Below are 15,231 nucleotides of genomic sequence, written 5' to 3'. Positions count from 1 at the left end.
TCTTCAGCTTTGCTTACCAGCCTTATCCAACGGATGCGAAAGCTGGCACTCCCAACGGTCTTCTATTATCCACAAATTTTCTACTTCCATGTGGGTTGGCAGCATAAACATTTTCATTCATCATTGCAATAGCAGCCCACAGGATTGGCAAGGTGGATTTGAAAGCAGAATCCACCATCTTCAACACGCCAATAATTGATGCCAAGATTTTAACTACTTCACCCAACTGTGTCCAAAACTCCTTTGATGAAATGGTTGCCTGTGCCTCCCTACCACCAACTGATCCTGATTCCCTCCAATCAATCAACTCCTCAGATGCGAGCATGGATCGAAGACCAACTTTCTTGGAATTAAAACTCTGGAGTGCAATATAGTTGGTAGTAAATCTTGTGAGACCGGGCTTGACCAAGTCACCCTCGCACTTCTCCCTCAATAGGTTCAATGAAAACCCATGATTATAGACAAATGTGCTCACTTGCCTAGCCATTTCAACCAGAGTCTTCACAATTTTCAGTTTCCCCATATCCTTTAACATTAGGTCAATGCAATGTGTTGCATAAGGAGTCCAAAAGAGTTGGAATCTGGGGTTCATCATTTTCAGTCCGGCCTTCTTGTAGTTATTTCCATTGTCAGTCACAATCTGAACATTCTTTATCCCAACTTCTTCCACAACCTCCTTCAAAAGCTTTTAAATATAGTTTGCATCATTTCTTTCCTTGGATGCATCAACAGACTTTAGGAAAAATTTAGACTCTGTGAGGTCATAGATCGGCCTCTAGTGTCTAACATATAAAAAATATACAAGCATCCAACATGTATTTATGTACTATTAAAAAAAAAATGGTTTTGGAGAAAGAACTTTACCTTTCCTAAGCTTTGAATGTGTAGATCTTCTTGTAGAAGTCCAATGGAAGTCAAAATGTGTGATGATGTGGCTAATTAGAGGCTTGAAGGAGTGCTTTTCCTTCAAAATATGCAAATGGAATCGAAACCACCGAGATAGGCTCGACTCTATCTCACCGAAATCATGTATTTATAAGCCTTGGACTGTATCGTTTCGGCGAAATACCGAAATTTCAGTGTACATTATTCATTTGGTGCTTTATTTTGACTGAAATTTGCTACATTATTCATTTCGTGCCTCATTTTGTTTAAAAAAAAAAGAAAAACCAAAATAGCGAAATTTTTTCGAAATTTCGGCAAGATTTTGAACCATGATTTGTACATAATCACTCATCTGGGAGCAAACATATCGAAGCTATTGTGTCTTTATCAAGTTGTAGATGTCAAAGAATACATTAAATTCTTATATCCGTTTAAGGAAGATGTATGAAGAAATTTTTTGACGAAATTTATGTCGCTCCATCTTTGGTTTGGCTAGGCTCTGATACGAAATAATGTAAGATTGGTTCACAAGTGATCCAATCCTAGGTAGGATTGTTAGTAAATTCAATAAGAATCAGATCGTATGACAAATAATATGAACAAAATAGAAATACGAGAATGAAGGGAAGAATTGGGGTAGGGGAATAGGTTGGGTTGTGCATCTCACTCTTCCCTAGGGCATCTCACCCAAGATGTCTGTCACAACACTGCATCTCATTGTTTTTTAGCATAAAGCTTTTTTTTTTTTTTTCATTCAATCAAATTCGTGTTCAATGTTGTAGCCCCTTACAAACTTATATAGAAGACTCAGAACTGACTTAAACGCAAAAAAGGAAAGGCCTAACCCAATCCTTAATTAATTGGGAAACCTAAACTGACTAGAAAACTGAAATAACAAAGAAAACATACTTAAAACAAGACTGACTAAACTAATGAATTAAATCTCATTTTCCTACTTTCTACTCATATTTTAGGCTTATTAAAGTGGCACATTACAAAGAAAACCTATGAGACCAAAGGCCCAACACACACATAACCCAAGCTAAGACTTATTGCAATAAAATAAGAGCATTAAGTGACTTATCTACATCAGGGAAGGGGGACGAGAACTATGCAGCCTTACCCTGAGAATGTTGAGAGGCTATTTCGACCACTTGACCACCAGGTGGCAACATTCGTACCTTACCTTACTAGACACACTACAAATGAATGATAAAATCATGCAAACAATTACCCACCTTTAAAATCAATTTATTTATTTATTTTTTTTCTTTCCACCAAGATTGGCTTTAGAGAATAGATAAATGATAAACAGAAGAGGCAATATAATGAAGAGCATCAACATTATATGTATGGTAATATTATTATGTTACTACATCAAGTTAACAAAATATGCAACACAACCAACTTATACAACAAAAACTAACTGAATTTGCTAATATTTTTTATTTGTCTAATTTTAATGTTTTCGCCATATATTATTTTTCCCCATTAGTAGTGTTGGTTATTCTAATTAATTATGTTAGTTTCTTATTAACCATTTATAGCATGTCTTGTGGTACAATACTGTGGGTAACCGTAGATTTAGATTTTCATCATGGAACATTGAATCTCTGATGGGTAAAAGTATGGAGTTGAGAGATGTTATGTGGAAAAGAATGATTAATGTTACATGTGTTCAGGAAACGAGATGGAAAGGTAGTGCAAAAATGGCTTGGATGACTTCAAGCTATGGTACTTTAGAAATAAAAGTGGGAGAGGGGGAGTGGGCATAGTAGTTGATAAAGACCTTAAAAATGATGCTGTGGATGTTAAGAGACTCGGAGATAGGATTCTCGCCATTAAACTGGTGATTGGCGATGAGGTTATCATAGTTTGCGCTTATGCCCCCAAGTAGGACTTGATGACAGGGTTAAGGTACAATTCTGGGAGCACATGGATGGATTGATGTAGGGTCTTAGTCAAGGGGAATTATTATTGGAGGGGACTTTAATAACCATGTAGGCGAGGATCGTAGAGGCTTTGAAGAGGTGCATGGAGGATGTAGAGTTGGGGAGAGGAATGCAGAGAAGACCTCTGTGTTGGACTTTGTGATAGCATATGACCTCTGCATCACGAATACCTTTTTTGAGACGAGAGAAGAGCATTTAGTTACTTATAAGAGTGGATTGCATGCAAGCCAAATTGATTTCTTTTTTACTAGAAGATCTGACAGACTACTTTGTAAAGATTGTAAGGTTATACTGGGAGAGAGTTTAACGGCTCAACATCGACTGGTGGTTCTGGATATTGCACCTTAATATGATGCTACACAAGAAGGTGAAGTAGGTATGCCCTAAGATAAATTGGAGGCAACTACATGGAGTGCCCCTAAAATCTTTTACCGATAAGGTGGTCGAACAAGGCATGCAGGACTATGTAGGGAATATTAACGTGATGGGGATTGCAATGACGACTTGCATTAAGAATGTGGCTGAAGAGGTCCTAGGGTTATCTAATGGTGGGTGGTGTACTCCTAGAGAGACCTAGTGGTGGAATAACGAGGACTAGGCCACCATTAAGACTAAAAAGGATTGCTTTAAGACTTGACAGAGGACTAACGAGGTTGAGGATAGAGTAAGATATCAGAGAGCCAGGAATGAGGCTAGGATGATTGTGGGGAAAGCTAGGGAAAAGAAATATGAGGATCTGTATGAAAATCTTAATATAAGGGAGGGAGAAAAAGAGATTTATAGGATAGCTAAAATAAGAGAAAGGATGAACAGGGATTTGAACCATGTGCTTGTACGGAATGAGGACATTATGAGGAGATGGGGTGATTATTTTTGTAATCTACTAAATTGTGATACTATGATAGGTTGGACCCAAATGTGGAGGGGAGTAGACATGAATCCATCACTCCTGATGGACATTTACTGTAGGTTGGTGAATTCGAGGTTAAAGAGGCACTGCGAAGGATGAATGTAGGCAGAACTTCGAGACTGGATGAGATCCCAATTGAAGTATGGAAGAGCTTAGGAGGACGGGGGTGTCTTGGCTAAACAAGTTGTTTAACAAAATTTTGAGTATAAAAACTATGCCAGATGAGTAGAGGAGAAGCATTGTGGTTCCGGTTTATAAGAGCAAAGGTGATGCCCATAACTGCAACAACTACAAAGGCATTAAACTTATGAGTCATACCATGAAACTTTGGAAAAAGGTTATTGAAGCCCACCTAAGTGAGGAAACCAAGGTATCAGAGAATCAATTCGGTTTTATGCCAGGGAGATCCACAACATAAGCTATTTACCTCCTAAGGAGGCTAATGGAAGTGTTTATAGCCCAAAAAAAAAAACCTTCATATGGTCTTTATTGACTTAGAAAAAGCCTATGACAGGGTGTTGAGAGAGCTAATTTTGTATGTCCTAGAGAAGAGAAGGGGTATGATTAACTATGCAAATATAATTAAGGACATGTACGAGGGAGTGGTGACAAGTGTCAAAACTACAGAGGGTCAATGTAATGAATTCCCAATCACAGGTGGGTTACACCAATGATCTGCTCGAAGTCCTTATTTGTTTGCACTCATTATGGGTGATCTAACCAGGCACATCCAAGACTCAGTTCCGTGGTGTATGCTATTTGTTGATGATACTGTTATGATAAATGAAACTGTGGATGGGATTAATACTAAACTAGTGCTATGGAGATCGAGCTTGGAATCAAAAGGTTTTAGGATAAGCAGAACGAAGATTAAATATATGATGTGCCCAGGAGGGGAGGGAGTGGTGAAACTCGGTGGACAGGAACTACTGCAGAGTGACTGTTTTAAATACTTGGGGTCCATTATTGACAAAGAGGGAATATAGAGGATGATGTCACCCATATAATTAAAGTGGGGTGAATGAAATGGCGAGGTGCATCAGGAGTGCTATATGACAAAAGAGTGCCTATTAAATTCAATGGAAAATTTTACAGGATAGTTACACGACCAGCTATGACGTATGGAGTAGAGTTTTGGGCAGTCAAGAAGAATACTTTGAATAAATTGAGTGTAGTGGAGATGATAATGTTGAGAGGGCTGTGTAGCAAGACCAGGAGAGATAGGGTAAGGAATAATTGTATTAGAAAAGATTTGTGGGTTGCACCAATCTAGGACAAGCTCTGTGAGAGTCGGTTGAGGTGGTATGTCCATGTTCAACGGAGACCTATGGATTTCTTAGTAAGGAAGAGTAACTAGATTCATTTGGAGGGAGCCAGAAAAGGTTGGAGTAGGCCTAAGATGACTATTGACGAAGTGGTTTGGAAAAATATGCATAAGGTAGGGCTCGATCCTAGTATGGCTTCGGATAGAGTTTTGCGGAGGACAAGGACTTTGTTCTCGACCCCTTACAGGGGATGTTCCAATGATGTGTCTTTCTCTACTGCGTTACTTTCTTCTCTTATCTCAATTTTTATTTATTTTAATCTCTCTTTTGGGCTTTTTTATTTTCTAATTTCTATATCGGATCCATATAACCGACCCCATTTAGTTGGGATAAGGTTATGGTTGTTGTAGCTGTAGTAGTGTTGGTTATTTTATAAGGTTTATCTGAGTTGGGTAATTAATGTGATTGGTTTTTGTTAGAATATATATTTAAGTTTGTCGTAGGGGCACTAGGGTAGTTACCCCCTTCCATCGACCCTATTTAGAGTGGGGCGGCTGGATGGGGGTTATAGTTGTAATTGGGTTATACCTTGTAGCTCTTTTATGGCTATCTTTTGCTTACTATTAAAAAAGGACATGTGTTATCAATTCGATCACTCAAGCATTCTACCCTAATTTGGTTGTTAACATGGTATTAGAACCACTTTTCTAATCTAGGTTTTTTCAGCCTTCCCTTTCTCTTCCTCCCAAATCGCAAGCCTCCATCTCAACCTCCACCTTCTTCTCTTCCTTTGTCTCCCTAATTCCCTATAGAGTAGCACTAATGAGGTGAATCATATGAATCTAGTTGATGTCTTACACATTACCTCAATGTTCTAAACCCTAAAACTTTGTGAGTGAGCAAGTGGAGCGCTTTTTCCCTACCCTGTGATTCTTGATTCTTCCCTTCTTACGGTTTGATTATTTCTTTTGTTAAGATCAAACCTCCTCTTGAAGATCAAGCATTGCACCTTGAAGAAGTATCCATCATTGCTTACAGGATTGAAGACCATACCCATATGCGATTTCAGGTTTTGTCCTAAAACACTGATCCCATCGATTTTTGAGTTCCCTCCTTCAGAATCAGGTGATATTTGGAAGAGACCTTCCTGACCCTACAGAGGAGATCGACCACCATGTGGCCCCATCTGCCAAGGTTGTGTGTGATCCTCATCTTCTTGAAAATCTAGGGTTTTCTCCCAAACTCTAATTTTCATATCTAACTAGTTCTTCATCAGAATCAAACAATATTTGGAGGAGTGCCTCATTACTCCTATAGGGTAATTCGATCCAAGCCTGGGCTCTTTCTTATGGATGATTTTGAAGTTTTGATATTTCTCCTATTCATTGTCAATTTCTCCTTGGTGCCATCATGTTTGAAGTAAATAACTGCAACCTTAGAATCTAATGGCAAGGTCGCAATGTATACATGCCTTTTGGTCCTAGCTCTGTGAAATTGGAGGGAACTAATTGTCTCATGTGGTCTAGATCTACTTCTCTTACCATTGCTAGCAGAGGTCTCACTGGACATATCACAGGCAAATCAAAGAAACCCTCTGCAGAAGGTACTACCCAGGACAAATGGATTACTAATGACTTTCTAGTAATGTCTTTCTTGATCAAGTCTATTCATCAGTCTATTTCTAGAGGGTTCTTCTTGTTAGAAACTACTGCTTAGATTTGCGCTGCTGCCACGGAAATATATGAACAGATAGGCATTGATGCTCAGGTATTTGATCTTCGCAAGATGGTTCGTAACATTACTCAGCATGATCTATCTGTATCCAAGTACTATGCTGAACTTCACATTCTGTGGTATGAGCTTGATCACTTTGCATACTAACACCCTTCAAGTGCTGAGGACATTGGTCCCTATACAAACATGTTGAGATTGACTGACACTTCATCAAAGAAAAGTTGGATGTTGGTTTAATTAGTATTCCCTTTGTGAAGTCTTGTGATCAATTAGTTAGCTGATGCGTTCTCTAAAGGGTTAGTCAGGAAGGTGTTTCATCCTTGTTTAGTCAAGTTGGGCATGTATGATATATATGCACTAACTTGAGGGGGAGTGTTAGAATATATATATATTTAAGTGTTTCCGTAGAGGCACTAAGGTACTTTCCCTCTTCCACCGACCCCAGTGTGGTGGCAGGATGGGGGTTATAGTTGTAATTGGGTTGTAAGTTGTAGTTCTTTTATGACTCTTTTGCTTATTATAAAAAAAGGACTTGTATGATCAGTTAGATCACTCAAGCATTCTACCCTAATATGGCTGTTAACAGTTTCTTTTTCTAGTAGGAATATTTTGGAGAAAAGCATTTGTTGTGGTAGGGGTGATCTTTATGATGACATTGTGGAACATTTTGTAAGTCCTTGTGATAAAACATTTGAAATAATGCTTCTCATGTTTCAGAGGCATCCTTAATGTCAAAGGCTTTCTACACGAACTTGATTGGATGCTTATTCTAGGTTGTTAATGCCAAGATGCACAACTTGGATTTCCTCACTTGGGATGTTAAATGGCTGGACTTTTTTTCCTATCCATATCGACAAAGAGGGTTATACTGATTGATGGTGACTAAAAATATACATTCGTAGACTCTTGTCACAGAGATATTATTTATTTATCCCCTGGCAGATTAATAGTCTCGAGCATTTTTGTTTCCCTGAGGAATTCAAAGACAGTTTTAGAACATCAAGGTTGAAGCCTTATCCTGATGCCAGGAGAGGGGATGCCACAACCACTAGGCAAGGGGGCATCGGCAATTCAATATTTGATTTGAGGGAAGTCATTCAGAAGATGGTTCAATAAAATTTTATCTATATCTTCTTAAGAATGCTTTTAAAAAGGCAGTTATCCCCAGAGACCTCCCTTTATTTCCAAATTTAAACCAATAGAATTTCTCATGCAGTTAGATGGTTTGGGAAGGATAGCAATTCCTTCAATTATACTAGCAAATGGGTCACCTTACTAATCATCTGCTTATATTTTTGGTCAAGTTGTTGATTATTACCTAAAGAAAACAGTATTCTGATTAACCATTACTATTCGATGGCTTATAGGATTATGATGTTTCTTGCTTGATCCAAAGAAATGTTTATCTTTCTCCATACATTCTTTGAATTGGCTTCTATGTGTTGCCTGGGATTCACAATCCTTGTCATGAATTGTGTTCAAAATGCTGAACTCAGCTCCTAATAATTTGTTCAGTATTCTTTATAATTCTATCTGTTACAGACTTATAGTTCTTCTAGATTCACTTCCAACATATATATGACTATGCACGAGTATTGTGTACTGGAATGATCCTTGTAGTGCAGCCATTCCCATTTTAGGCAGCCTGTCCCAAATCCAATTTTGCATCTTTGTAGGTTGGGGTCTGATGCATTTTCTTATATTATTATTTGGCAGCAGTATGTCTGTAAAAATCTTACCTTTCTCAACTACAATTTTCTATTGTGAAGAAAATAATCATTATGTATGGTATGATATTACTTTATGTCAAACAAGTATGGAAAGAGAGAACAAAGAAAGAAATCTAAGAAGTGTCCTCGCGTGAATACTTGGGGTAGTGGAATCTGAAATGTGCACAACTTGGCTTTATTCAATTACTAAATGTTAATCGTCAGTAACCGATTTTCTATTCCCGGAGTTGGTCTTACATACATACACGTTATCCTTTTTAGTTTACATGCATCAATGAAATGCATGATGTATGCAGCATATGCATAACATTAATAACCATATTTTTGTCAAATGGCATAAAATTTGATGTGTTCTATAATGCAATAGGATATACATATTTTAATCTTCTCTTGTATCCCTGTTTCCTGTGCAGAGAGGGGCAATGACTCCTATGGAGGTGTGTGAAGGGCTAGGTCTGTATGATCTGAAGAACAGAATATGGCACATACAGGGGACTTGCGCTCTTAAAGGAGATGGCCTTTATGAGGGTTTGGACTGGTTAGCGAGTACTCTTAAAGAGTTAAAAGCCACTGGACGCACCACTTCTGCGGGCACCTCCTCTTTTTAATCAACCCGCCCAGGTTTGCTCTTCTATTATCCACCTAGATTTACCACGTAGTGAGTCAGATGGAGCTGAAGTTTTGTGAACAGGTGAAAACAAGGTCTGTTGCCCACATGTCTAAATGGGGTTTACCAAGTGGAAAAAAAATGGGGGACTAGCAAAAATGTTTATTGTGCCACCAAGAGGGTGCATGGACATGCACGGGAGAGTATGCCATTCCATAGGGGGTATTACATGGGCAGTTTAAAATATTGATGCATGCCAATACACATGAGCGTATTTAACTGAATTAGGTTTTCAAATTTGGCACATGGCTTGTCTAAACCTAGACCTATCTATTCAATGGTCAGAATTGGCACATCGTCTTGCTACATGGACCATTGATATAGGTTGTTTAAATGTAATTATCCCTTGCTGGACAATTATTGTTGATAATGATGATAAAAATTTTCATTTACCCTTGTTTTAATTACATTCCTTTTCCCTTTATTTCAAACAGATGGATGCTTCAAGAAAACTGACTTCTCAACGGTATCATGCCTTTAAATGTTGAACTTCAATTGGGCTGGAACTTGATACAAGGTAGAAGATTGACATGGATGTGTCCACAAAGTTTGAGCATCAACTGAACTGCCATGTGCCATAGATAATACACCAGCCATGTAAAATCCTCCCTTATTGTTGTATTACTTTTATCCCCTTGTTATTATTTTTAAATTTAAAAGAAAACACTCACCCATATTTGTCCTTTATAAGCATAACTACATCTTGTATTCAGATTTTCTATTTTTAGCAGGAGAGCATTAAGCGCTGAAAAATGATTGCCCCCCACCCCAAAAAAAAAAAAAAAAAAAAAAAAAAAAAGGATGATGTTTTACTTTGATTCTGTAATTTTACTTGAGAAGCTTGTGAGCTTATATGAGCATAGTCTTGTTGGCCTTTCATTTTTATTCTTAAAACTGATTTTTCTTTGGTGGGTAAAAATTATAGAAATGTGGGGCCTACCAATTGGATAACATTGATTGGGCTTGGGGGAAATCAGTGGATGGGGCTTTTGTTACAGATTCCCCCTTGTAAGTTTTTAGTGTGGATGTTAATACGACTTCCACATTGTCCTTGCCTGTGGAATGTAAAATGGACCTGATTGGTTGGATCATAGGTCTGAAGATTTACTTCATGGGTGAGGTCTCTGGTTCAAGTCTAGGATGGCCCAGCTGCGCCAAGGAAAAGATTAGAAGAAGCATTTGACTCTTTAGATTAGAAGAAGCATCTGACTTTTTCATGTATTCTCTACTTGCCTTGGGGATATAGCTCAGTTGGTATAGCGCCGCTCTTACAATTGGGTCGGGTGCTCAGGACTCCCGAATTAGTCATTCTTTCTTCAACAAGGCTGGCCATTGCGTCGGAAACGTTCTGTCCTTGATCTCCATGATGCTTGCCTTGGGGATATAGCTCAGTTGGTATAGCGCCGCTCTTACAATTGGGTCGGGTGCTCGGTACTCCCGAATTAGTCATTCTTTCTTCAACAAGGCTGGCCATTGCGTCAGAAACGTTCTGTCCTTGATCTCCATGATGTCTCCGCAGTTTTCAAAACTTGGGTGAACTTTTTGTTAGAATTAGTTTAAATGAAACTGTTCAACTCTCTGGGTTTTGGTAGGAAGACATCTCAATGGGTTCAATTTGCCAATGCAGTTGGTTTGGGGATGATGATGATGTACGTATTGTTGGAAAAAAAAAAAAAAATCCAATGAGGCCTTCCAATGAGAAAGGTAAAACCACGGGATTTAGTCCACAGATCAAATTTCTATTATGTAGAAAATGAAATTACGAAGTTCTTTTCTAGATAAACTAGAGGCTATCAATAAACATCAAGAGCAATAACTCACTCTTGAATAACAAAATATCTCACAAAATGATAAAGTGGAATTATAAGAGCAATAACAGTTTCACCTCAATACTTGCAATGACAAAAACAATAAGAAATGTCACATTCCTTAGCTTTCTTGGACAAAAATAACAAGTCACGTATGCTACAATTTGTAATTGAAGAACAAGGCACTCCCCCCTCCCCCACCAACCACCCCCCCCCCCAAAAAAAAATTCATTTTCTTCCTTCTTTTCCTCACAGATATGTAACCTCGCGGAGGCTGAGAGAACTAGAGAGTAAAAAGGAGTGTGTAGTCATTGCTCACCTTATATATATATATATATATACACACCTGTTATATGGTATACCTTATATATACCTGTTATATGGTATCAGAGCCAAGTTGGTGGTGAATTGTTTTTTGTTTTGCAGATTTCTCTTTTTTTTGCATACTCGCTTATTTCTTGTTTTTGTCTGTGGTATATGCCTTTAGACTGTTGAGAGGAGTGGCAGAAGAGTGTAAGACCACGTTTGTGCCCAACTTATGTTGGAAATACCCCTTCGCATAACTAGATCTAGGAGACTACCCAAAGTTTAAGTTATATCAAACCATGAATCGTCTATCCCGCTCCATGTCGATGAGATCGGTAGGAGAAGCGCGCACAAGTTCTAATGTGCTCAATTACGATGAACAAATAATTGACCTTGACAAAAGACTTCAAAATTGGGACATGCCAAAAATCTCACAAAGATAAGTGTATCAAAATGACTGGCATACCCATTTCGAAACTATCAAAATTGTTGAATAAACTATAAATTTCACTCCTGAAACAAAAGAAATCACCCTTTTTGACCCAAGATCCCTACAAGACCTCTACCATAAACACAAATTCAATTATGTCCATGTTGGCCTCGTCTAGGTGGCCATCAAACCTCTCCACCGCGAAGGCCTTAACACATCCCTCTTATTAGCCCTTTGTGATCAATGATTCTTGAATTCAATGATTCCCTCTTAGGAGCCATTGAGACTAGTCTCTGCTATGGACATGTCCATTTCAATGTTTATCCAAACATGTCTATAGCTTTAGAAGACCCAAATATCCTTCATTCCCTCAAAATAATTCTCAAAACCCATGGATACAAGATGATGCATGGGTCTATTCCCATTTCTATCATTCACTATATCAAACCGTCAAACCCCGAGCCCTCAAAAGCTCTCCTAAAGGCTCAACCCTTTACCTTGAAACTGTTAGTATCCAAGGTCAAATTGTTTATCCAAAATTAGTCCAATGAAAAGACATCTCTTTCTCTGCTGAGTGGCAGCTGCAAACGACTGTTATTCCACCTCAAATTTCGAACACCAACATCCAATCTATTTCCTAAGACATAGATGGACTAGTTACCCTGCGTTTTAACTGACAAATACCCCCTTCTACCTATCAAAGTTCTCGAAGATCGTGCTCTGATGCTTTGACCTCTTCCAATTCTTTCCCTTGGAGTCCTCCCCTCAGAAGTCCTCCTATTCCAAACCTTTCTGGATTAAATTCTGGTCAACATGTTGTTCATGGAACCTATGAGACTTCATCCTCTGTTCCTGAGTCAACCCAATCTGACCAAAATCATCCTCAATCTCTGACCCAGTCAGAAGTGGCTCCGCCCCAACGTGACCCTGGTGTCTATATGCTTCAAATCAATGATAAATATCAAATTGACAAACACTTACTTCGAATAGACTTTGAATCACTAAAAAATAAAAAAAAACGTGATTGGTTTTTCAAAACCTTTAATCTTGAAGAACAAGCCCAAATTAGAACAAATTGGTATGATTTTATGATAAATCTTCAAATAAATGTTTTCTTTTTTACTTATTTTGGTATTTATGCCCAGGATAACAACATAGATTACCCCTGGCACAACCAAATCTCTACCCAAAATGCTACTCACAAATCTTGGACCCTTAGCACCAGTCCAACTACCACAGCTATCCATCCCCCAGTGGAAAGCATCAAATATACCTTCAAAAATACAGATTTAATTGCTTATCCATTCAAAGTAGCTAAACAAGATGACCCAAATAGAAAACAAATTGAACAATTAAATTTTACAAATTTAAGTCTTCAAACCATAGGTGATCAACTCTCTCAAGTTGAGTGCCTTGTCTAACCAAAAACTGTGACCTCTTCATCCTTAGCCCCGGCCACTATTCCTCCTGGTACCCCCCTCTTTTTAAACCCTACAACATTCCACAAACACAACAACAAGAACTTAACAAGTCCTTTTTACTTGATTAAATCAACCATCGTCTCACAACTTTATCCGCCTCAGAGACACTAACGCAAAACCAAGAAACTATAGAATTTGCCAACCAAGTAGTTCTCACTCTTGAAGGATACTCTTCTGACTCTTCATCCAGTTCCGACTATGAGTTTCCCGTCCTTCCTTAAATAAATCAAATTGGTCAAAATTCAACCCAACACCCGGTCTTCCCTGACCTTCAAATTGAAGCTAGGGGAACTGATCCTCAAGCCTCTTACCGAAGTGGTATCATCTATGAATGGAACATAGATGGTCTGTCTGAACATAATCTCATGAACAAATTACAAGAAATGACCATGGTTAGCAACGCACATCGTATCAAGAATATGGTTGATAGTGCTGTGGCTACCTTGCTTATTTCTGGCTTTATCGATCAGCTAAAAGGATGGTGGGATTATGTCTTGACTGACGACAAAAAAACTGAAATATTAATGGTAGTCCAAACCACCCCTGAGGGTGATCCCCTCCTTGATGTTGAAGGAATGCCTATAGAGAATGTTGTTAATAGTCTTATTTTTAGCGTAGCAAATTACTTTTTAGGTAACCCTTCTCGTCTCAAAGATTGAACAGCCGAACAATTATCAAACCTTAGGTGTAAGAAATTACACGACTTCAAATGGTACAAAGATACCTTCCTGACCAAAGTCTTAACCAGACCTGACGCAGACCTTCCCTGTTGGAAAGAAAAATTTCTTACAGGTCTTCCAACTTTATTTTCTGAAAAAATCAAACAACGTCTTCGTAAGGAAAATGATGGGATTATCCCGTATGATCAAATGACTTACGACCAAATTATTAATCTAATTTATGAAGAAGGCTTAGCCCTCTATACTGATATTAGATTAAGAAAACAAATTAACAAAGAAAATAAATTCTACAAACGCGAATTAGGAGGATTTTGTGAACAATTCGGCTTTGCTCCTCTTAAACCTCCAACAAAACATAAATACATATCCTCTCGTAAATTCTACAAAGACTTTTACAAATCTAAAAATATGCCTCACGCAAACTGTTTGCTACTCCTGAGTTTTACCAAAAGTCCCCTTCTAAATCAAAACATACCAAGTATAAAAATACCTTCAAGGCACCTAAAAATTCTAAACCAGACTAGACTTCCCAAGGGTGTTTTAGATGTGGCAAACCTGGCCACATCGCCAAATATTGTCGAGTTTAAAAAAGAATTAATTCTTTACAAATTTTTGAACAAGACAAATCTTAAATTTTTGCTCTCCTTCAAGAAACCTCTTCTTCATCCTTAGATGAACAAGAATACAAACTAAATCATGTCCAAACCTCTAAGCATTCTGTCTCCAGCACTACTAATAATGACAACTTCCCAGCCTGTGCTTGTGACTCTTGCATTATTGTTCTAAGTTGTGAAGATTGTGCTCCCAAATCTGTTCGTATGTTACGAGCATCTCCCCAAACAAATATTTTTGAATATATAGATAATTTAGTTAATCCAGAACAAAAAATATCCTATTTAGAACAACTCAAGCAAAATGTTGCTTGCCAAAACACTCCCCAACCTTACAACTTACAAAAAATAATGCAAAAATTTGACAAACTCCAAACTCCAAACTCCTTCAACCCCGGATCACTTTGCAAGGATCAAAATTCTTGAAACTACTATTGCAACATTGCAGTATAAAATTAAAACTATCAAACAACAACTGTCTCTCCTATCTCGTCCACAAAATCAATAGAACCCTTTAACAAATAATGAATCTGGCTCAAGCGAACTATTCGTAAATCCATTCTCAAACCCCGAGTCAAATACTAGATTTTTTAATACGCTTAAAATTGGTATATCCACATAACTCTTGTGATCAATGCCTCGTTCAAATTATCTACCATCGGCCTTGTTGATTCAGGTGTCCAACTTAACTGTATTAATGAAGGTGTCATTCCGACCAAATATTATGAATGCACTACCCAACGTCTGGCTACCGCCAATGGGTCTGGATTGA

At 38.0% G+C, this 15,231-nt stretch overlaps 1 protein-coding gene across 2 annotated transcripts in view; it reads left to right on the top strand.

Annotated features, from left to right (window-relative positions):
* The window catches only part of LOC122069624 (ADP-ribosylation factor 1-like 2), a 29,813-nt gene extending 19,791 nt beyond the window's left edge, over window positions 1-10,022 (top strand). For both annotated transcript variants that reach the window (XM_042633683.1, XM_042633682.1), the window contains 2 exons: window positions 8,890-9,097; window positions 9,578-10,022. In XM_042633683.1, coding sequence (XP_042489617.1) covers window positions 8,890-9,084 — 195 coding nt within the window. In that variant the 3' untranslated portion in view covers window positions 9,085-9,097; window positions 9,578-10,022. The remainder of the gene's footprint in view (window positions 1-8,889; window positions 9,098-9,577) is intronic.
* The last annotated feature ends 5,209 nt before the right edge of the window (window positions 10,023-15,231 follow it).

The sequence above is a fragment of the Macadamia integrifolia genome, unplaced genomic scaffold (genome assembly GCF_013358625.1).
Source record: "Macadamia integrifolia cultivar HAES 741 unplaced genomic scaffold, SCU_Mint_v3 scaffold664, whole genome shotgun sequence".
Lineage (NCBI taxonomy): Eukaryota > Viridiplantae > Streptophyta > Magnoliopsida > Proteales > Proteaceae > Macadamia > Macadamia integrifolia.
The sequence above is the reverse complement of the archived record's forward strand: the minus strand, read 5'-3'. Positions and strand labels throughout refer to the sequence as shown.